The sequence below is a fragment of the Notechis scutatus genome, chromosome 4, assembly GCF_049901735.1.
Source record: "Notechis scutatus isolate UNSWTSFEM ecotype Mainland chromosome 4, rNotScu1.2, whole genome shotgun sequence".
NCBI classification, from domain to species: Eukaryota; Metazoa; Chordata; class Lepidosauria; order Squamata; family Elapidae; genus Notechis; species Notechis scutatus.
Window position 1 is genome coordinate 9,464,004 of NC_142012.1, and position 21,947 is coordinate 9,485,950.

The following is a 21,947-nucleotide window of genomic DNA, read 5'->3' on the forward strand; positions in this document are numbered from 1 at the left end:
ATGACGGATGGATTGATGGATACAGAGGTGGTATTCAGCAGGTTCTGACCAGTTCTGGAGAACCGGTAGCAGAAATTTTGAGTAGTTTAGAGCAGGGGTCCCCAACCACCGGTCCGTGGACCGGTACCGTCCGCGGAACAAGTCCTACCGGCCGCTGGCTTGCTGGGTGCCGCCATCTTTTTGATGAAAAAGTGCTTCCAGTGAGCTTTTCCGGTAGAAAGCTCACCGGAAGCACGTTTTCATCAAAAAGATGGCGGCGCAGCCTCGGTGAGCTTTTCCGGGTGAAGCTCACCGGAAGCACGTTTCATCAAAAAGATGGCGGCCAGCTCGGTGAGAAGCAGAAAGCCATTTCTACCCGGAAAAGCTCACGAAGCTGGCGCTGCCATCTTTTTGATGAAAACGTGCTTCCGTGAGGTCACTGGAAGCACTTTTTCATCAAAAAGATGGCGGCGCCCAGCTGATGCCGGTACCGGGCCGCGGCGCCCAGCTGATGCCGGTACCGGGCCGCAGCGTAAAAAAGGTTGGGGATCACTGGTTTAGAGAACCGGCAAATACCACCTCTGACTGGAGATTTTACAGTATCCTTCCCTTGCCACGCCCACCAAGCCATGCCCACAGAACTGGTAGTAAAAAAAATTGAATCTCACCATTGGATGGATAGATAGATGATGGATGGATGGATGGATGGGGAGACGATAGACAGACAGACAGACAGACAGATCAGAGGTCTTCAAACTTGACAGCTTTAAGACTTGCGGACTTCAACTCCCAGAATCCCTCCTCCAGTCACGTTAGCTCGGGAATTCTGGGAGTTGAAGTCCACAAGTCTTAAAGCTGTCAAGTTTGAAGAGCCTGGCCCTGTAGCATCCTTATTTCTGTCCTCAAACCTTCTCCAACTTGTCTTCTGGAAATATAGAACCCAGAACAAGGACTTCTCTTTGTTCTGTGTGAACACATCTCAACTACAGACACCTCCCGGTGGCAAACATATCCAACATATCCTCCTCCTTCTATTTTCTACCTTGGCACCTTTAACCACTCGACCAAACTGCCTCTTTTGCTTAATAGACAGGGGTTACAGGTAGTCCTCAACTTAGAACCATTTGTTTAGTGACGGTTGAAGGTTACAACAGCACTGAAAAAAAGTGGTTTAGGACCATTTTTCACACTTACCGTTTCCCTGCCCTAATCCTGTCAGTTTCTGTTGTTTATTGACTTGATTCAGCATGCATCGGCTGCATTCCACCTGCAACTGTTAAGTGGTTCTTGGCTGTCTGCCCGGAGCTATTATCTGAAGGGAGAGGGGGGGGAGAAAAAACCTCTCTTGCACTTTATTTTCAGCCAGTTCTCCGAACTGCATAAGCAATTAACTAACGGTTCAGGCGAACCAGTGAGAACTGGCTGAATCCCACCTGTGCTTACGACCGTTGCAGCATTCCCTATGGTCACATGATCAAAATTCAGATGTTGGGCAACTGACTTGTATTTATGACGGTTGCAGTGTCCTGGGGTCGCATGATCTCCTTTGGCAACCTTCTGACAATCAAAATCAATGGGATTCACTTAACTATGTTACTAACTTAACTTCAGTGATTCACTTAACAAGGATGGCAAGAAAAGGTCGTAAAATGGGGCAAACCTCACTTAACAAATCTCCTGCTTCACAATGGACATTTTGGGCTCGATTGTGGTCGTAGGTCAAGGATTAAGTGTAATGTTGAATGGATCTTGCTTAATGGGTGGAGGTTTAATGTTCTGATGTATTATCCAGAAGCTTAAATATGACTCTTCTCCTACTTTTCTTTAATACTTAGCCCAGTCTTCTGCTTGTTATAACAAGAAAAACGATTTGAGGGTACAAAGAATCTGGTTTCTGTAATTCTCTCGTTATTAAAGGAATTCGGGAGCCTAACAAACCGGGAAGGGAGTCATTTCCCTTTTAGTGCAACATAACCTTTTATGAGCAATGTTAAGGTTTTTATTTCCAATCATCAATGTTGTATTTGACCTGCTGTGTTTCATTCTGCGGTGACTCGAATAAAAGGGAGACAGAAAGATTTTCATTCCATTCTCCCATTTCCATCCTGGAAAGTAAATGCATTCGTTTCAAATGTTGCATTTCACACGCCATAAAATGAATGTAGACAAGTTTCTCTCCTTGCTCGGAAAGGAACCCTGAATTTGGACCATCTTGGTCTATCGGGAGAAAACGATTTGCTCGTTTGCAAAGAAGTAAAATAATCCAAGACATTATAAATACTATTTTTTACAGAGTTAGGTTTGCGACAGCCGTTGTGCTGCTGTAGTAAGTACTGTAGTAATGTACTCTACAATTTTTTTTTGCAGGTATTTGCGAGGGGGGGGCGCGTGTCTTACCATAGTATCTTAGTGAAATTTAATGATTAAAAGATGCAGAAGTAAATAATTCAGAGTCTAAAAGTAGTGGAAGTAATACGTAGTTCAGTGCATTAGCCCCTTCCAATACATCTTGAGTGCATTACCTGGACAAACGTTGTACAGATAGTCCTCAACTTACAACAGTTCATTTAGTGACCGTTCAAAGTTACAACGGCACTGAAAAAAGTGATTTATGATTTGTTTTTATGACCATTGCAGCATCCTTATGGTGACGTGATCAAAACTTAAGACGTGACTCATCATATCTTATGACGGTTGCAGTGTCCCAGGACCATAAATGAATCACTGCAGTTAAAAGGGTTACTTATAAATAAATTGCACATAATACTTTCTTGGGGTCCAACTAGGCCACCGGTCGGTCCTACCATGCGCCTCACATTCTGACTCAGTTCCAAAGTGTTGGGTTCCTCTCTTTTGCTAAGTGAATCTGCCCTTCCTGGGTTGCAATGCACGAGAGCTGGGTTCACATCCTCCCTTTAAACCTCCAAGGGACCCACAGATTCAAGGCAAGCTGCATGAATCATCTCCAAGGGTGGAACTCAAGTGCTCCGCCCAGCAAGCAGTCAAAGTTACTCTCTGTTGTGTTGGCTCTTACACAAGCATGGTCATAACCTCCCAGTAATAGTTTGTGCAAAGTGATGTCCACAACTATCCAGAAACTGTGCCTGCAATCATGCAGAAACCACTGGTGCAAGGGATTGCCCACAGCACCCCACAGGCCAGAAACCACTTGTGCCAGGGATGCACACAACCACCCAGAAACTCTTTGTGTAAGGGATGCACACAGCCATTTACAAATGCTTATGGCAGGGATGCCCACAACCACCCAGAAATTGCTTTGTAAGGGATGCACACCTAATGGCAGGGATGCCCGCAACCACCCAGAAATCGCATGTGCCGGGAATCCCCCAATCGTCCAATAACCACTTGTGCAAAGGATGCACACAACCACCTACAAATGCTTGTGCAAGGGATGCCCACAATTGCCCAGAAAGTGCTTGTGCAAGGGATGCACACAACCATTTACAAATGCTTGTGCCAGGGATGCCCGCAACCACCCAGAAAGTGCTTGTGCAAGGGATGCACACAACCACCTACAAATGCTTGTGCCAGGGATGCCCACAACCACCCAGAAACTCTTTGTGTAAGGGATGCACACAACCATTTACAAATGCTTGTGCCAGGGATGCCCACAACCACCCAGAAAGTGATTGTGCAAGGGATGCACACAACCACCTACAAATGCTTGTGCCAGGGATGCCCACAACCGTCCAGAAAGTGCTTGTGCAAGGGATGCACACAACCACCTACAAATGCTTGTGCCAGGGATGCCTGCAACCGCTCCCGGCCCCGGCAGGCACACACCGGCTAGCGCAGCATGCGTCTTTTCTCAAGGGCATCCTATCGGTTCAAGGATGCACTGCGGACCCCCCCACACACACACACACACACACACACACACAAACGGAGTCAGCAGATGTGCCGCTACAACCCGCCTCCCCCCGCCATTCCCCCTACCCGCGCCCCCTTCCTTCGTCGGCTTCCACAAGCCTGCGCAACCACAACCCAACGCGGAAGGCGCGCCGCCGCCGCCGCCTCCGCCTCCTGCTGCCGCTGCCCGGCGCTGCAAAGTTGGCTGGCGCGCTGGCCATTGAGATGCAAATCCCGCCGGCCGGAGCCAATCCGCCGTCCGGCCGCCCGAGGCGGGATTACCTGGCCGGAGGGAGGGCCGCCCGCTTCTTCTCCGCCGCTGCCGCCGTCCCGCTTGGCTCCCCGCGGCCAAGCCCGGCGCCCCTCCTCCTTCGCCCGCCCGGCTCCCGCCCGGCCAAGCCGGCTCTCCGCGGCGGCTGCGAAGCGGGGCGAAGCGGCTTCCCCTGGCACCGGCGGAGCCTCGCGGGTGCAGCCCGGCCGCCACCGCCGCCTCCTCCGCCGCCGGCCTGGCGCCCGGCGGGATGCGGGGCAAGTGTTGAACTTGGGCTGCTGCGGAGAGAGGGCGGTCCGCGCGCCCCGGACGGCCGGAGGGACCGGTGAGTGGCGTCGCCCGGGGGGGGGGGCGGCGGCTGCGGCGGCTGTGCTTTTCCCGGGGACGGAGCGGAGGACGGGAAAGCAGCGCGCCCGGCTTGGCTTCCCTCCTCCTCCTCTGCAGTGCTTCAACTTTGCGGCCTCTTCTCCTCCTTCCTTCCTTTTCTTCCTTCCTTCTTTTTCCTTCCTCTCCTCCCCTTTCTCCAACCTTCCTTTTTTCCTTCCCTCCCTTCCTCCTCTCCCTCCATCCTTCCTTCCTCCTCTCCTTCCTTCCTTCTTTTTCCTTCCTCTCCTCCCCTTTTTCCATCCTTCCTCCCTCCCCCTTCCTTTTCTCCTTCCTTCCTTTTTTCCTTCCATCTCTTCCTCCTCTCCCTCCCTCCTTCCTTCCTTTTTCCTTCCTCCCCTCCCCTTTTTCCTTCCTCCCTCCCTCCCTCCTTCCTTCCTTTTCTCCTTCCTTCCTTTTTCCTTCCTCCCCTCCCCTTTCTCCTTACTTCCTTCTTTCTTTATCTCCTTCCCTTTCTCCCTCCTTCCTTCTTTTTCATCCTCCCCTCCCCTTTCTCCTTCCTTCCTTTTCTCCTTCCTCCCTCCCTTCCTTCCTCCTCCCTTTCTCCTTTCTTCCTTCCTTCCTTCCTTCCTTCCTTCCTTCTTTTTTCCTCTCTCCCTCCCTCCTCCTTCCTCCCTTCTTTCCTTTCTTTCTCTCCTTCCCTTTCTCCTTCCTTCCTTCTTTTTCCTCCCTCCCTCCTCCTTCCTTCCTTCCTCCCTTCTTTCCTTTCTTTCTCTCCTTCCCTTTCTCCTTCCTTCCTCCTTCTCTTTCCTCCTGCCGCCTTTTCCCTCTGCTCAGGCCGATCTTGTCCAGCCCTCCAACCCGGAGGCCCCCGACGGCAGCGGGTGCAGAGAAAAAGAAGGCGGGGGTGGGGGAGGCTTTTCCGCGGGACTCCTTCGCCTCTCTCTCTCTCTCTGCTCCCTCGGTCTAAGGCTGCCCTTTCAGCCCTGGGTCTGGTGGGGGTCTCTGCGGCGGTGCTCCCACCCCGGACGTTGGCTGGGTTGCAGCGGGAGCGGCTTGGACTCCGGAGTAGGAGAGCGGCGGGGGAAATGACCAGAAGGCTGCTAGTACCTTTCCCCCCAATCGATCTTATGAAAAAGCCTTTTCATTAGTTGGAAAAGGTGCCACTAAATCCCTTTGGATGTTTTTTGGGGTGGGGGTTTCTCTCTTTCTTTGGAATTACTTCGAGTAAAGAAAAAAATCCTATCCATCTTACCCTCTGGAGGGCACATTTTTTTCCTGTTTCAGCGTTTCACTCAAATCCTGCCATTAAAAAGGAGCTCGTAAAAAGTCAGCGATGCCTTTTGGTTCCTGCAAGGGTTTCTCTTCGGTCCACCAGGGATCTTTGTCAAAGGGAAGGGGGGAGACAACAATCAAACTGTCACCCACCCTAAAAATGTTGACCAGCTGTCTTTTATTTTGCTTGCTGGCTCGTTTTAGCTTTTAAAACTGGGTCTGTTTCAGATTCAGTATATTCTCCATCCACCGCTGGGCAGTCCAAAATGTGACTATTATTTATTTTAATAAGTATTTTAAAAAATAGTTAAGGAAAAAAGTCAGGTTTTTTTTTTTAAGTGAGAATAGGTGATAGGCATTGCCAAATGCGTCTCTGAAATTTTTTAATGTACAGTGATCAGATTCCATGTGATTCAGTCTCTTGGTGCGTGTAGCTAAATGTTGTTACACTGCCTATAAATTAACAGGAGGCTTTTATTACCAGCTGACGAAGGCCTCGCCAATTGTAATATTTTATCTTGTCTCATTTTTTTTACTTTATTTTTTAATGCATTTTTTGTTTGCAATTTTGGTCAGCGGCCATAATAAAATAATAATAATTAGGTCCGTCCATTCATTCATTCATTCTTTCGTGCGACTTGAAAATCGCAGCCCAATGTACTAACAAAGATGGCAGAATTGGCAGGGGGAAAAAACGAATGGAAAGGGCTACAATGAGAGTTGTAGGAAGGGTCCTGTTTTCCAGACAAAAGAGGTTCAGCCAGTTGAACCTCCAATTTTCCTTAATCCTTATTCCGTAAGCCTCTGATTCTAAGGGTTTAACAATATGTAGCATGGTCAGCTTTTCTTAGAGGTTAGCTAGCTGTGAAACGCATGGGATGGTGTGCATGGGCATATGTACGTGTATGTAGCATGCATCCAGGCTGCAGAAGGCATGTCATGCTACACGCCTACTGCAGGTGCCAGAACCGGATTAGAGATGCAGATGTGTGGACTTTAGCACAATGGAAGCGTGTTCAGGTGCAGGCATCTCCCTTCAGCCTTCCCTCAAGATGTTCCCCGCTACGGCGGATTACGGCGGATGCGACTTCAGTGTGCGGCGTTGGCTATTGTGGCGAGAACAGCAGCCCAACCCAGCCATGGCTGCCATTCTCTGCCGGGTGATATATGGCATGGATGTTTATTGCCTAGTCTATTGGGCTTGGAGATGGGCTGTTCGGCGCGCCATCTCTGACCGGCAATAAAGCTTTAAAAGTGGCTCTGGACAAATGCTACGTTCCCAAGGATGACCATTTTGTGAGATGGTCGTGATGGGGAGAAAAAAAAGAGATTTAGGCACTGTTGTTTTTCCGTTTTCGTTCAATTGTTTGATTGCTTTTCCAGCTTTGTTTCAGGAGCTGAAGGTAATATGCCTTCCTAAGGTTTTTTTCCTCCAAAACAACCACACGGGGAGATTGGTTGGGCTGGCAAAGACATTCAGAATCAAAATAGAGCTGGAAGGGAACTTGGAGGTCTTCTAGTCCAGCCCTTTGCTGAAGCAGAAGACCCTATACCATTTCAAGGCAAATGGCTGTCCAATCTCTTCTTAAAAACCTCCAGTGTTGGAGCAGCCACAACTTCTGGAGGCATGCCGTTCCACTGATTAATTTGTTCTGTCATGAAATTTCTCCTTAGTTCTAGGTTGCTTCTCTCCTTGATTAATTTCCATTTACCACCTTGTGGCGAGATGGACGGTGAATAAATTTAATAAATAAGTAAATAAATATATTCTTGGGTTTAGATTAAAGTTGTAGTTCACCACATTTAGAGGTATTTTTTGCTACATCAAAATCTTAGTTTTAAATTTAATAGGGGTTTTCTCTTTTTTTTTTTAGTCACAACATAACCAGCTACTTTGACTTACAGTTTTAAAGCATGATGCCTTTTAGCCGGATCGGGGGAAACTTTCTCCTGAATTCCAGATTGCTTCTCTCCTTGATTAGGATTCCAGAGATTTTCAAGAGATTGGTCCAGGGAACTTCTGTAGCAAAGGGAGGACTAGAACTGATCCTGATTTAGTATCTTTCCCCACTATTCCACACAGGCTGAATGGACAGAGAAGGAAGGGAGTGTCCCAAAGTGTCCCAGGAACTTCCATGGCTGAAGATGGATTAAACCTCCTCATTGCTAATCTAAACCCTTCACTGGTACTCCTTGACATACCACCACAATTGAGCCCAAAATGTCTGTTGTTAAGCAGGGCAGTTGGTCAATGAATTGTCCCCCATTTTACAACCTCACTTGTCACATTTATTAAGGGAATCACTGCAGTTTGTTAAGTTAGTCACACGGTTGTTAAGTGAACTTTGCTTGCCCGAAGGTCGCAAAAGAGGACACTGCGACTGTCATAAATACATGCCAGTTGCATCTGAATTTTGATCACGTGACCAGGGGGAGGCTGCAATGGTCATTAGTGTGAAAAACACCCATAAGTCACTTTTTTCAGTGCCCTCAAATGGTCATTAAGCAAATGGTTGTAAATCTAGGGCTATTTTATTTATTTATGTAATTAATTAATTTTAGTGTCGCTTACCTACAAAGGAACTCTTTACCACTTTTATTTTTTACTTCTGCAACACACTAGTTCTTTTATAGATAGATGATAGATAGATAGGTAGGTAGATAGATAGATAGATAGATAGATAGATAGATAGATAGATAGATAGAATTCTTTATTGGGCAAGTGTGATTGGACCCACAAGGAATTTGTCTTTGGTGCACATGCTCTCAGTGTACATAAAGAAAAAATAAAATATCATCCAGAATCATAAGATACTAACACTTAGTGACAGTCATAAGTTACTAATAAGCAATCAAATCATACTAGGAAACAAATAAAACAGTATAAATTGTAAAGATACAAGCAGTGTACAGCTGTGTACATGAATATACAGGTCGTTTTATCATACAAGCATTCGTATAGTGTCTGAAATAACAACACCCCTGAAAAAAACCAACTAACAACCAGTCCTCATACTTATGACCCAACACATCATCCACATAGTCAGAAGATCCAAATTCGGATGCTTGGCAACTGGCATATTTTTACAGTGATTATAGTATCCCTGGCCAAAAAAAAAGGTTGCAAAATCGGATGTGACTGACTTAACAACCGTCTTGCTTAGCAATGGGAATTCTGCTTCCAGTTGGGGTCATAAGTCAAGGACTACCTGTATGTATGGAGCTAACCATCCTTGGGGTCAGTCCCACATAATGAAAGCCTTAAGCCACCCCATCTATCCGTTCATCTACCCATCCATCTTCTTTATTGCTGAAGTTCTTCAAAATGGCTGCTTCGCAACCTTGGCCATTTTAATTCTGGGACTTCAACTCCCAGAATTCCCCAGCCAGCGACTGAAAAGTTGTCAAGGTTGAGAAACACTATCTAGAATAATTGCAGCTTCGGGGATGGCTCTTGTGCAATAAAGACATTTTGGGGGAACCCCACTCCTCATCTGAGTCGGAGTATATTAGGGATGTTCTCACTCGCCCAGCAAAGCTGTTCTCGCCATTCCCAGCTGCTCTTTGGGCAGGTGGGCCTTTAATAGATGATGACGCCAAATCACCAAGAGTCACGCATGAAAGTCAAAGGATTCTCTCTACCTTAATACAAATTTATTGAAATAGAGAAAGGAACGGCTGTGAAATGCTAAGAAAGAGAAGTGGAAACCTCTCAGGCTATCCTCTGCGAGAGAGAAAGGATGGAGCAGCCTCCGTTCATTGCCCGGCCTGTGGATATCTATTTTTGCTGTCTCCAGTTTGGTACATCTCCATTTTTGAGGTTTCTTTACAGCCTGAATGGATTATTCTGATTAGCGGTAATCTCTTCCTGACCTCAAGCGGAGTTGAAGCTGAAATTGAAGGAGCGATGATGGAGATCCAGGCTGAATCCTTCCTCGCACATAGAGGGCGTGTTTCAACCCTCACAGGAAGGACTCCTTTGGAAATTTTGGATTTATTATTTTTTTTTCCCCCTCCCCAAATTCCAGATCTGGCTCCCAGCAGAAATTAACACAGTTCCGACAAAAATTAGTTTAATTTGAATCCGCGTAAACTTAGATAATGATTTTTCCTGGCAGGTGCATCCAGGGCGCATGACAATGCTAGAGAGCAAACTGCCTGTACAATTGTTTAACAAGCGCTGTGCAGAGGGAAACAATGTCAAGATTAAGCTTTTAATTAAAATCTTTCTAGCGGATTTGCATCTAAAAGGGGCAGCTAATGAGATACAGTTCTTCTTCTCTCAGATGTGATTGAATATCTTGCCTTTTGTTTTTACTGACACTTCGCTCTTTTGAGGCTTTGGCGCGCTGTATACAACCGCCTCGCTAAAACAACCAGGGTTGTCATGATCCATCCGTGCCGGTTGTGATGTTTCACTTGGCTCCCAAGTCTAAAAAGAGACAGGATGGAAAGGTCTTGTCCTCTTGGTTGGATGAAGGCTTGGCCCAGGGCTTCCTCGTGCAAAGATGCCAAGTTGTGGCTGTTTGGGAAAAAAGAAACCAAAAAAAAAAAAGAGGGGAAGAGATGGTGAAAATGGGGCTTGGTTTTCATCAAAGAATGGAGTTTCTGGATCCATAAAATGAACTTGTGTGTGTGTGTGTGTGTTGACAAGATCAAAACAAGAAGCAAATAGAAAACTGTAGGAGGATGAAGTTAGTCTGGCTTCTGAAACGGGAAGAACAGGGATGTCCAATCTTTGTAACTTTTAAGACCTGTGGACTTCAAATTCCTCAGCCAGCCATGATCTTGATTCTATCCCTCTATGAATGCTTCTTTTGAATTTTATGAGTCTGGAAATTGGGGGAAATGCGTGCTGGATGAGGAATTCTGGGAGTTGGGAGTCCACAGGTCTTAAAGTTACCAAGGAGTTGGACACCCCTGAGGTAAAAATAAAAGAGAATATTTATAGCTCAGGGTTGAACGGTGCGGTCTCTGGTGTTCTTTGAGCTTGGTGTTTTTCTGGCAGGCGTTTCATGACCAAACTAGGGAACATCATCAGTACACTGATGTTATCTAATTTGGTAAAATCTGCAAGAAAAGCATCAACCTCAGAGAGCACCAAGGACCCTAAAGAAACAGTCCCTCCAAAAAAAATAGTTATGACCCAAATTCGAAGTTCTCATGGACACCCACCCACCAACACACACCATGATCACATGACCACATTTTAGGTACTTGGTAATCTTTATTACCCTTTGCAGTGTCCCGTGGTCATGTGACTAAGATTTAGAAATTTTATTATAAAACCTGGCATTGAAGTTACAGTTTCCAGCCAAACTGCCTCATAGCCAGCTTCTGTTATCATTGTAAAAGTGACAAATGTTATGTGAAGCTCCTAAACTCTACAATAATCCCCTTGGGATATTCCCATGAAAATAAAATTAATTCAAATTTTAATGATAATTCATTTATTTGTTCCCCAAGTAGAAGATTAAATGAAGATAATTCATTTATTTGTTCCCCAAGTAGAAGATCACATGTGTTACTTTTCTGCATTTTATCCGGGGGAGTAAATCCAAGATGTTCTTATTTTTATTTTATTCACTGACAGCTTTTCCTCTGAAAGAGCCCAGAGCAATTTTTAATTGATGGCTCAAAACCATGCCAGATTGCTTTTCTGCACTTCCATCAACTGTGTAAACTACAATTCCCATCTTTCTTTGCGCTGCCTGCAGACGAAAAGATTTGTCTGCCTTGCATTGGAGGGAGGGTACTGCATTTTTGAAGGTCAGTTTACTTTTAAATTAAAAACCCCAAGAAAAATGCCAGCACACCCAAGACATGTGTCTTATTTATTTATTATATTTGTCGGTTGCCAAATTGTATCAACTCTCACCCACCTGCAATATAGATAAAGTTGGAAAAATGCAATACGGTCATAGACAGACAGAGATATGGATGGATCGATGGATCGATGATAGATAGAGATAGATAGATAGATAGATAGATGATAGATAGATAGATAGATAGATAGATAGATAGATAGATAGATAGATGATAGATAGATAGACAGACAGACAGACATGGATGGATGAATGGATAGGTAGGTGGGTCAGATAGATAGATAGATAGATAGATAGATAGACAGACAGACAGACAGACAGACAGACAGACAGACAGACAGACAGACAGACAGACATGGATGGATGAATGGATAGGTAGGTAGGTAAGATAGATAGATAGATAGATAGATAGATGATAGATAGATAGATAGATAGATAGATAGATAGATAGATAGATAGATAGATAGATAGATAATAGAAGACAGACGGATGGATAGATGACAGATAAATAATAGACAGTCAGACAGAGATGGATGGATAGATAGATGATAGATAGATAGATAGATAGATAGATAGATAGATAGATAGATAGATAGATAGATTAGATAGATGATAGAAAGATACAGATAGACAGATATAGATATAGACATAACCATCTAATGAAACAATAGCCCATAAAAGCATAACAATGGGGTTTTTTTTATTTCATGGTTTACTTAAAGTAATTTTTGCTGAAGATGATCAGTTAACTATTGGATGAAATTGTGTATTAGTTGTGCATTGTCAAAAGCTAGATATATCGGAAGAGAGATTGGAAGGAACCAGGAGATAATTAGCCATTTAATTAACTAGTACTGATAATAAATGATTTTTAAGAGGGAAAGCTATCTTTTATGTTTTCTCTCCAACCTTTGTTCTTTTGACTTCTGTGCCAACAGGGCTGTGCAAGGAGATTGTCTCTCTTTTACAGCGGTTTTTGTGTTTCAGCACACTTACAGGCAGGAAATTAGGAGACACAACAGCAAGCTTTTCAGCAATTTAGCGTTGTCTTCCCACTTCCCTCCCTCGATCTGAAGTAGTGTTTCTCAAAACTTGGACACTTGAAAATGTTTGGACTTCAACTTCCAGAATTCCTTAGCCAGCATGGCTGGAGAATTCAGGGAGTTGAAGTCCACACATCTTCAAAGGGGCCAAGGTGGAGAAATACTACAGAGTTTGCCTGGATTTGAACTTTTATCTGTTTTGCCGGCTTGTGTGATCCTTCGGCATTTCGGAACGGTTGTGATTATTTGGATATGATCTGCTTTGAAATCACCCAAGATTGTTTCTGGATGCGGAGCAGATTTCTGTCTTCTGTCTGAGTTTGCAGGATCAGCGAGCCCACTGCTTAACCCCGGGCAGCCAGATGTGAACAGGAAATGAGAAGGTAACCATTGCATCTGTCACCCTTTTACAGGCTGGATGCTAATTATTTCTCTGGCCCAGCTTTTTTCTTTCTTTCTTTCTTTTTTTTTTTTTTTTTCAGATCTCCTGCCTCCGTTGGCGCTTCTGCTTGGCTCATTCGCTAGAAATAGACATTGACAATGATGGATGCTTAATAGGATTTGGCTGGTGGGTTGCAAAGCCAGGAGAGAGGATAGGCCTTGGAAGAAGAAAGTTTTGGAATTTAGCCCATCCGGCGAGAAGATATTTCATTTTTACCAGCCTCCCCTGAAAACCAGGGAAGCTAATTTATATTGCAGGCGTCCTCTCAGCTATAAAGCGAGATTCCGCTGAAAGGGATGGTGACATTTGCAAGGATCCAAATTTCAGGCTATTTGTCATGAAAATCCCTGCCAGCTGTGTGTATGTGTGTGTGTGTGTGTGTGCAGCTTTGCAAAGGCTATATGGCCCAGCTGACGAGATTAATGGTTCCATCTTGACCTATTGTGGCTTCAATCATGGTGACTGTGATACTGCTATTATCGGGTGGGGTGGGATCTGGATTTATGTCAGGGATGGCTTAACTGGGTTTCGCAGCCAGCAGAAGACGTGGGAAAGGGAAAGACGAGCAGGATGAATGGCGCAAGGAGGAAGATCTGCTGAACTACATATGCGTGTGTGGTTCATCTGCATGTGGATGAGTTTCTTTGAAGGACTTGTGGTCGCTGTGACAAGTTTGGTCTGTTCACCAGCTTGTGTTCCAACTTTCAGTAGTATGAAATAGACCCAATATAAAATAGTTACACAGGTAGTTATGGTGGTGCAATGGTCAGAGCGCAGTACTGCAGGCTATTTCTGCTGACTGTCAGCTGACTGCAATTTGGCGGTTCGAATCTCACCAGGCTCAAGGTTGACTCAGCCTTCCCTCCTTCCGAGGTGGGTAAAATGAGGACTCAGATTGTTAGGGGCAATAGGCTGACTGTATACTGCTTAGCTGTATATGGCTGTAAAGCACTGTGAAGTGGTATATAAGTCTAAGCGCTATTGCTCTTCCTTCCTTCCTTCCTTCCTTCCTTCCTTCCTTCCTTCCTTCCTTCCTTCCTTCCTTCCTTCCTTCTTTCCTTCCTTCCTTCCCTCCCTCCCTTAATTCCCTTTCTCATTCTTCTTCCTGTTGGCACAGTGGTTAGAATGCAGCATTGCAGACTAATTCTGCCAACTGCCACCAGTTCAATCCTGACCGGCTCAGGGTTGACTCACCCTTCCATCCTTCTGAGGTGGGTAAAATGAGGACCCAGATTTTGAGGGGGGCAATAGGCTGATTCTGTAACTCGCTCAGAGAGGGCTGTAAAGAACTATGAAGTGGTATATAAATCTAAGTGCTATTGCTATTTAGTGTCCATTTAAAGTTACACTGCAAGAAAATTCAGAAATGGATAGAAAAAAATGTGCAAACTTAAAACAGAATTTAGACCTGAAATTTTTCTGTTGGGAATTAATGTGGGAGAATATAACAAAGATATAATATACCTAATAATCCATGTCACAGCTGCGAGGTTAGCTTATGCCCAAAGATGGAAAGGTAATGAAATGCCAGATGAGATGGAAGTAATTAGGGAAATTTGGATGTGCGCAGAAATGGATAAATTACCTCAAGAACTAAAAAAAATAAGACCAAATCTGATAACTATAAAATTTGGGAGAAGTTTTACCACTGGTTGAAAAAAGGAAGGACAAGAATATCAAAAATGACTAAAGCTTATGTATATATGTAAATTTGTGTTATTTTCTATATTTATTATTTAATGATGTAAGACAAACAGGTGTTTCAGGATGTATGCACCACGTTCATTGTTTTTAAATGTCTTTTTTGTTTTACACTGCAAAAATAAGACTTATGACCATGTTTCTCACTTAATGACCATTTCAGCACACACACCCCAATGGTCACGTGATCAAAATTCAAATGCAAAATTCAGTTGAGGTCACATTCTGACAAGCAAGGTCAATGGGGAAGCCAGATTCACTTAATGATTGTGTTACTAACTTAACAGTAGTGATTCACTTAACACCTGTGCCCAGAAAGGTCGTAAAATGGGGCAAAGTTCACTTAACAACTGTCTAACTCAGCAGCAGACATTTGGGGCTCAACTGTGGTCATACATTGAGAGGACTACCTGTCTTTCTGCAGACTTGACCACTTCATGACGTGTGGACTTCAACTCCCAGAATTCCTCAGCCAGCCATGAATTCTGGGAGTTGAAGTCCACTGCAGGAGAGCAACCACCTTGGCCTATGGGTCATTCTTGTTCCTTCTTTTTTTCTAAATTCGCTGCTTCTTTGGGGAGTGTCAACTCCGGTTACAGAAGTTCTAGTCCTCGACTTACAACTGGCCACTTAGTGACTGTTCAAAGATGCAATGGATTTTCTCCAGGGATTACTTACGACTTTTTTTCCGGAAGTTCTGTCCATTCTCCTCTATGGTCACGTGACCATTCGTTTGCTTTACAACCAAGGCGACTGCTTTATGACTGCCGCAAAACACTGGGTTGGTCATGTTTCGTGACATGTTTTACGAACCTCACATATTCATGCAGGATCCATTACGGTCGTAGGTTGAGGATTACCTGTATTCCTGTGGAGGAAAAAGGTAATGTTCTCTAGTAAAAATTATATCTGAGCAAACCATTCACATCTTGGTAGAGTTGCACCAGAGCGTTACATTCTTAAGTCATTCTTTTTGAAGAGAATGGAACAATTTTTTTTTCATTTCTTTCTAAAATAGCAGAATGAGGTAGATAATTAATTCCTTTATGCTGATGCCCAGATATGTAGAACCCAAGGATCTTCACAATATGAAGGAAATTAGGGGATTAGGAGACTATGAAGAATGGTTGCAGGGACTGGGTATGTGTAGTTTGATGAAAAGGACTAGGAGGGACATGATAGCAGTGTTCCAGTATCTCAGGGGCTTCCACAAAGAAGAGGGAGTCAAGCTATTCTCCAAAGCACCTGAGGACAGGACAAGAAGCAACAGATGGAAATTAATCAAGGAGAGAAGCAACCTAGAACTAAGGAGGAATTTCCTAATAGTGAGAACAATTAATCAGTGGAACTGCTTGTCTCCAGAAGTTGTAAATGCTCCAACACTGGAAGTTTTGAAGAAGAGGTTGGATAACCATTTGTCTGAAGTGGTGTAGGGTTTCCTGCCTAAGCAGTGGGTTGGACTAGAAGACCTCCAAGGTCCCTTCCTTCCAACTATGTGATCGGGCTTAGTTTTTGGGGAGGAAAATTAAGGGGGGGGGGAATTGTGTCTCTGCCTACCAGTATCCATCGATATTCATCTGGCTAGCGTCCTGTCAGTGTGTGAGACAGTTGAGGGCTGTTTGGAAACTGAATCATTATTTGCTGTGTGAGCAAGAAGGAGACAGCAAGGAGCCTGGGCGTAGCTTAGCTCAACTGTTCTGTACTAAAGCTAGTTGCTGCTCTGAAACTGAAACTCCTTTGCTTGTGTTTCGCATTTGGAACAGATTTCTTTTCAGGTGGGGAGGGCGAGTAAAACTCCTTAGCATCAGAGCGTGTTAATAATAATATAGGAAATACTAATGCTCCGGTGGTCATTTCAAAAAATCCTTTCTTAGTGAGCACCTAGAAACCAAGAGGAACACACGTGGCAAATTTCAAGTTTGTAGGTTTTACGGTTCTGGAGATCTTGTGATGATGCATGAGTGGTTATTTCGCTTTTATATATATAGTTAAGATAAATAATTTTCCGGAAACAAGGAGCAGGAAAAAAAGAAGTTGTTTGTCGATCCAAAGCCATAAAAGCCAAAGGGATGTAGCTGTTTCTCCCTGGATCAACTCCCTGGAGTTTTGAATCTCACTCATCCTTACCCAGACATGCATCCAGCCAGAGCTGAAGAAGCTTCTTTGGATGAGAAGCGAAACGTCTTCAAAGAAAAACCAGAAAGTTCAGTTGCCTTTAAAAAAAAAAAAAAAGCACCTTTGGAACAACCACGACCTGGATGGCTGAGTTTCTCCATAGACATCTAACCTAGAATGAACAGCCAAGTTTATTTTAACAGCAACGTTTATTCACAAGGGACTGAAGTCTTGACAAGGTGGAAAACTGAGGACAGGATTGAATTAAAGGTAATTCCCTCCCAAAATAATGGCTGATGTGTTAAACCCCACTGTGTTTTGTGCTGAGTTTGCTGAAGACTTCTGTTGTTGAAGTGGCTGATCGGCTTGGGAAATGGAATCCCACTTCTTCATTCTTAGAACGCAAAACAATAGAATTGGAAGGGACCTTGGAGATTTTCTGATATAGCCCTCTGGGACCCTCTATAATTTCAGACAAATGGCTATCCAGTCTCTTTTTGAAAACCTCCAGTGATGGAGAGCCCGCAACTTCTGAAGGCAAGCTATTCCATTGATTAATCGCTGTCACGGTTAGGAAATTTCTCCTTAATTCTGAGTTGCTTCTCTCCTTGATTAGTTTCCACCCATTGCTTCTTGTCCTGCCCTTAGGTGCTTTGGAGAATAGTTAGACCCCCCTCGTTTTTATAGGAGCCCCTCAAATATTGGAACAGTGCTATCATGTCCCCCTAGTCCCTGCTTTTCATTAGACTAGACCAGTGGTTGCCAACCAGTGGGCCGGGGACCACTGGTGGTTCACGAGAAAATTTTGGTGGTCTGCAGAGAAATGTCACCCCCAAAACACCCCCCAGTGCGATTAATCCAGGCTGTGCGCGAATACAAGGCTGCGCCGCCCACATGGCCTGTGGGAACACAAGGCTTGTAGTGAGGGGAGGAGGGGAAAGGGCAGGGGGGGGCACTTGCTCCCCTCGTCCTAGGTGCGTCGCCTGGCCACCGGGCTGCTCCTTTCCACTTCTTTCTCCTTCTGCTTTTGGCTGCACGCAACAAAAGCAGCAAAAGTCTTTCTCTCTCCCCAAACTCTGCCAGAAATGAGTCTTTGGGACCCTGCAAGGCATCCTGCTCCAAGAGGCTGCGCTGGCAAAGACTCATTTCTGGTGGAGTTTGGGGGAGAGAAAGAAAGACTTCTGCTGCTTTCCTTGCATGAAGCCAAAAGTCTCTCTCTCTTCCCCCCACCCCCTCCGAGAACGGAGCTGGAGATGGTCTCCTGCGATCCCAAATAAAGAATGATCGATCGGTAGGAAGACGGGGGGGGGGGGAATTTCCCTGCAGACTTTTTGGGGGATTTTCCCAGGGTCTCTGGTCCGCAGGATTTAAAATTATGAGGTTGGTGGTCCCTAAGGTCCAAAAGGTTGGCGACCCCTGGACTAGACATATTCAATTCCTGCAACTGTTCTTCATACGTTGAACTTCCAGGCCCCTAATCATTCTTGCTGCCCTTCTCTGCACTTTTTCCAGAGTCTCAACATCTGTTTTTGTGTTGTGGGGACCAGAACTGGATGCAGTATTCCAAGGATGGTCTTAGGAAGGCTTTGTAAAGCGGTCCTGGAACTTCTCATGGTTTTGATTCTATCCCTCGATCAATGCTTCTTTTGAGGTTCTTCTAATTTTTGAATTTTATGAAACCGGAAATCGGGGGGGAAATACTTGCTGGCTGGGGAATTCTGGGAGTTGAAGTCCACAAGCCATAAAAGTCTTTCCATGGTTGGATACTCCTGCTGTAAATCTAAAAAAAGGACCAAAGGCAATGCCTCTTTGTGGAGTGGGAATATAAGGATTTGGCTCCAAAGGATGGGATTGAAATGAGCAGGGCTGGAGGTCAACTCCCAAGCTAGCTAAAGAAGGGTGAGGCCATTTACACATCAGCCTGCTGATAAACCCACTTCCTTCCCTCCCACTTAACACTCCCTTGTCAATAAAACTATCATCACCTCCAGTTCGACTGCAGTTCCAGATTATGCATACCTGAGAAAAGTGGCAGAAGAAAAAAACCAGAAGCATGTGGTAAAAAGCCAATGCAAATGAAACACCCAACATCTCATATATATATTTTATAAGTTTATGTTCTATATTTATGTATGTATATATATATAATGTATTTATTTACTTATTCAGCGTACATGCTGCCCATTTCTCCCTGAGGCAACTCTAGGAGTCTTGATATTTATACATCTATGTAATTATATTATAATTAGTATATTTAATAGGCACTGATGATGTTATCTAGTTGGATAATGAAATGACTGCAAAAAAAAAAGCCAAGCTGAGAGAGCACCAAGGACCCCTCATTTCAACCTTGACTTACAAACATTCTCCTTTATTGATGTCTAATATACTGTATTTATACAGATTTAGTTTTTTATATTTAAATATAAATTTGTATAATTTATATATACCCTATCATAGTCCTGTCTGTCTGTCTGTCTCTTTCTGTCTCTTTCTCTGTGTGTGTGTGTGTGTGTGTGTGTGTGTGTGTGTCTGTCTCTCTCTCTCTGTCTCTCTCTCTCTGTCTCTCTCTCTCTCTGTGTGTGTGTCTGTCTGTCTGTCTGTTTCTGTGTCTTGACTGTGCCTGCCCATCAATGTGATAATTGACCCCTGATTTCTGGGGTCAGCTTCTGCTAATAGCAGGGTTTCACCCAAAGGATTAAAAGCCTGGGGTAGAAAGGCGATGGTTATATTTAAATGTCTTGGAATTACTATTCCAGAGGTTCACAACCCCCGGGCAGCAGCCCACTACGGGGCCATGGCCTATTTGGAACTGCATGCCAATCCACCACTCGTGCAAGTAGAGTTATGCACACATCGGCCTGCCACGTACGCGGCCTGGTTCCCCTCCCACCCCAGCCGGGCCACCAAGCCGCAAAGGTTGGGGACCACTGGTTGTTTCACTGTTGACTGAAAAACAGTGAATATTGGCTCCTAGGTAAAGGATGCTTGGCACAAGCTAAAAATGTACAGATAGTCCTCAACTTACAACTGTTTGTTTAGTGACTTTTCGAAGTTTGTTTAGAGACCTTTAGAAGTTTGTTTAGAGATCTTTCGAAGTTTGTTTAGAGATCTTTCAAAGTTTGTTTAGAGACCTTTTGAAGGCATTGGAAAAAAGTGACTTATGATCATTTTTCACACACTTACGACTATTGCAGCCTCCCCCCTGGTCATATGATCAAAATTCAGATGCAACTGGTGTGTGTTTATGGCAGTTGCGATGTCCCGGGGTCATGTGCTTGTCAGGATTCTGACACATAACCCCATTTAAGTCATGAGTTTCTAGCCAAACTCCAAAAAGATTTATTGGGAGTTAAAAGATGTGGCACTGTGTGGGTGTAGCCGACTCTGAGACACATCATTCATTGTCACCCTTGACCCAGGTTTCCCCCACCCATCCACCCCCAGGCGTATCATACATAATTCATATTCTCCAATGGGACACATCCATAGCCAGGAGTCATCAATCATGCTGTCCAGTTAGAAACCTGAGTCACTTAGAACCTATCTTTGAAAACATTTATGGAATGCAAGCTGCCCACTATTCCACCTCCCTTTCTGTTGGCAACTCTAAAAAGACCATAGAAATATTTTATGAGTTGACACCAACACTGGAAGTTTTTAAGAAGAGATTGGATAACCATTTGTCTGAAGGGGTGTAGGGTTTCCTGCCTAAGCAGGGGGTTGGACTAGAAGACCTCCAAGGTCCCTTCCAACTCTGTTATTCTATTCTATTCTATTCCATTCCATTCCTTATCTTATCTTATCTTATCTTATCTTATCTTATCTTATCTTATCTTATCTTCCCTCCCCTCCCCTCCCCTCCCTTCCCTCCCATATCTTCTCTTCTCTTCTCTTCTCTTCTCTTCTCTTCTCTTCTCTTCTCTTCTATATGAACTGCTCTAAGTCGAGGACTGCCTGTGGTCCGTTGGCAATCTGTTTTAAGCAGCACCACAAAACAGTAAAATTCCATATATTACTATACTATAAGTTAAAATTTAATAGCAATCAATTTTGGAATTAAAAGCCTGGAACTGCAGCCTGATCTGTTACAGATATAAATAATCAAGGTCAACTGCTAACGTTCTCCCTGCAGGAAAGAGATTGTCACACAACTGTCTGTTGTGGCACAAAAATATTCTGGAATGGCAGCCTGAAGAAAGGAAGTTTTACCATCTGTTGCCCTCTTTTCTTAAGAGTTTCCCTGCTGCTGATGCTTGAAGAAAATAAAAATTAAAGCAAATCCTTCTATTTCCTAACTAAGGTGCACATCTGATCTGACAGTTGTTTTCCAGATTTGTACGATATCTGTGCAATCTACAAGTAATCCTTGACTTACAACCATTCATTTAGTGACTGGTCAGAGTTAGAGAGGCACTGAAAATGTGACTTACCACCGTTAGTTCTCGACAGTTCATTTAATGTTCAAAGTTACAACAGCACTGAAAAAAAGTGACTTACGACCATTTTTCACATTAAAACCATTGCAGCATCCTCATGGTCCGTGATAAGAATTCAGACCCTTGGCAACTGACTCCTACTTATGACGGCCGCAGTGTCCCGGGCTGAGTTGATCCCCTTTTGTGACCTTCTGACAAGCAAAGTCAATGGGGAAGCCAGATTCACTTAACAACCGTGTTGCTAATTTAACAACTGCAATGATTCACTGAATAACTGTGGCAAGAAAGATTGTGAAAATTTGGCAAAACTTCCTTAAGCAATGTCTCGCTTAGAAATGTTGGGCTCAGTTGTAGTTATAAATGGAAGACTTCCTGTATTTGTAAGAACTTTGCAATCAAGAGTTGCATATTATAAAAATATAAAAAAAAAAGCAACCCCCCAAAAAAAACCACCCCCAAATAATCCACAAAAAAAAAATTTTATATAAAACCCCCCCCCCCCCCCTCCCCCTTTTTTTTTCAAATATTAAAAAAAAAAAAAAAAAAAAAAAAAAAAAAAAAAACAAAAAAAACCCCCCCCCAAAAAAAAAACCAACCCCCCCCCCCCCCCCCACCCCACCCAACCCAAAACCAAAACCCCAAAAAAACCCCCCCCAAACCAAA

At 44.1% G+C, this 21,947-nt stretch overlaps 1 protein-coding gene and 1 long non-coding RNA gene across 4 annotated transcripts in view; one reads left to right on the forward strand and one right to left on the reverse strand.

The window, feature by feature from the left end:
* Positions 1 to 4,197, reverse strand: part of LOC148130649 (uncharacterized) — a 76,935-nt gene extending 72,738 nt beyond the window's left edge. The window contains exon 1 of the long non-coding RNA XR_015749154.1: positions 4,132 to 4,197. This is a non-coding gene — a long non-coding RNA (uncharacterized LOC148130649). The remainder of the gene's footprint in view (positions 1 to 4,131) is intronic.
* The window catches only part of SHROOM3 (shroom family member 3), a 178,205-nt gene that overhangs the window by 86,120 nt on the left and 70,138 nt on the right, over positions 1 to 21,947 (forward strand). Inside the window, exon 1 of one of the 3 annotated variants that reach the window (XM_087962739.1) lies at positions 4,035 to 4,445. The exons of the other annotated variants lie outside the window; for them this stretch is intronic. Coding sequence (XP_087818865.1) covers positions 4,075 to 4,445 — 371 coding nt within the window. The 5' untranslated portion in view covers positions 4,035 to 4,074. Of the gene's footprint in view, positions 1 to 4,034; positions 4,446 to 21,947 lie in introns of those variants that run through there. 3 annotated transcript variants of the gene reach the window in all.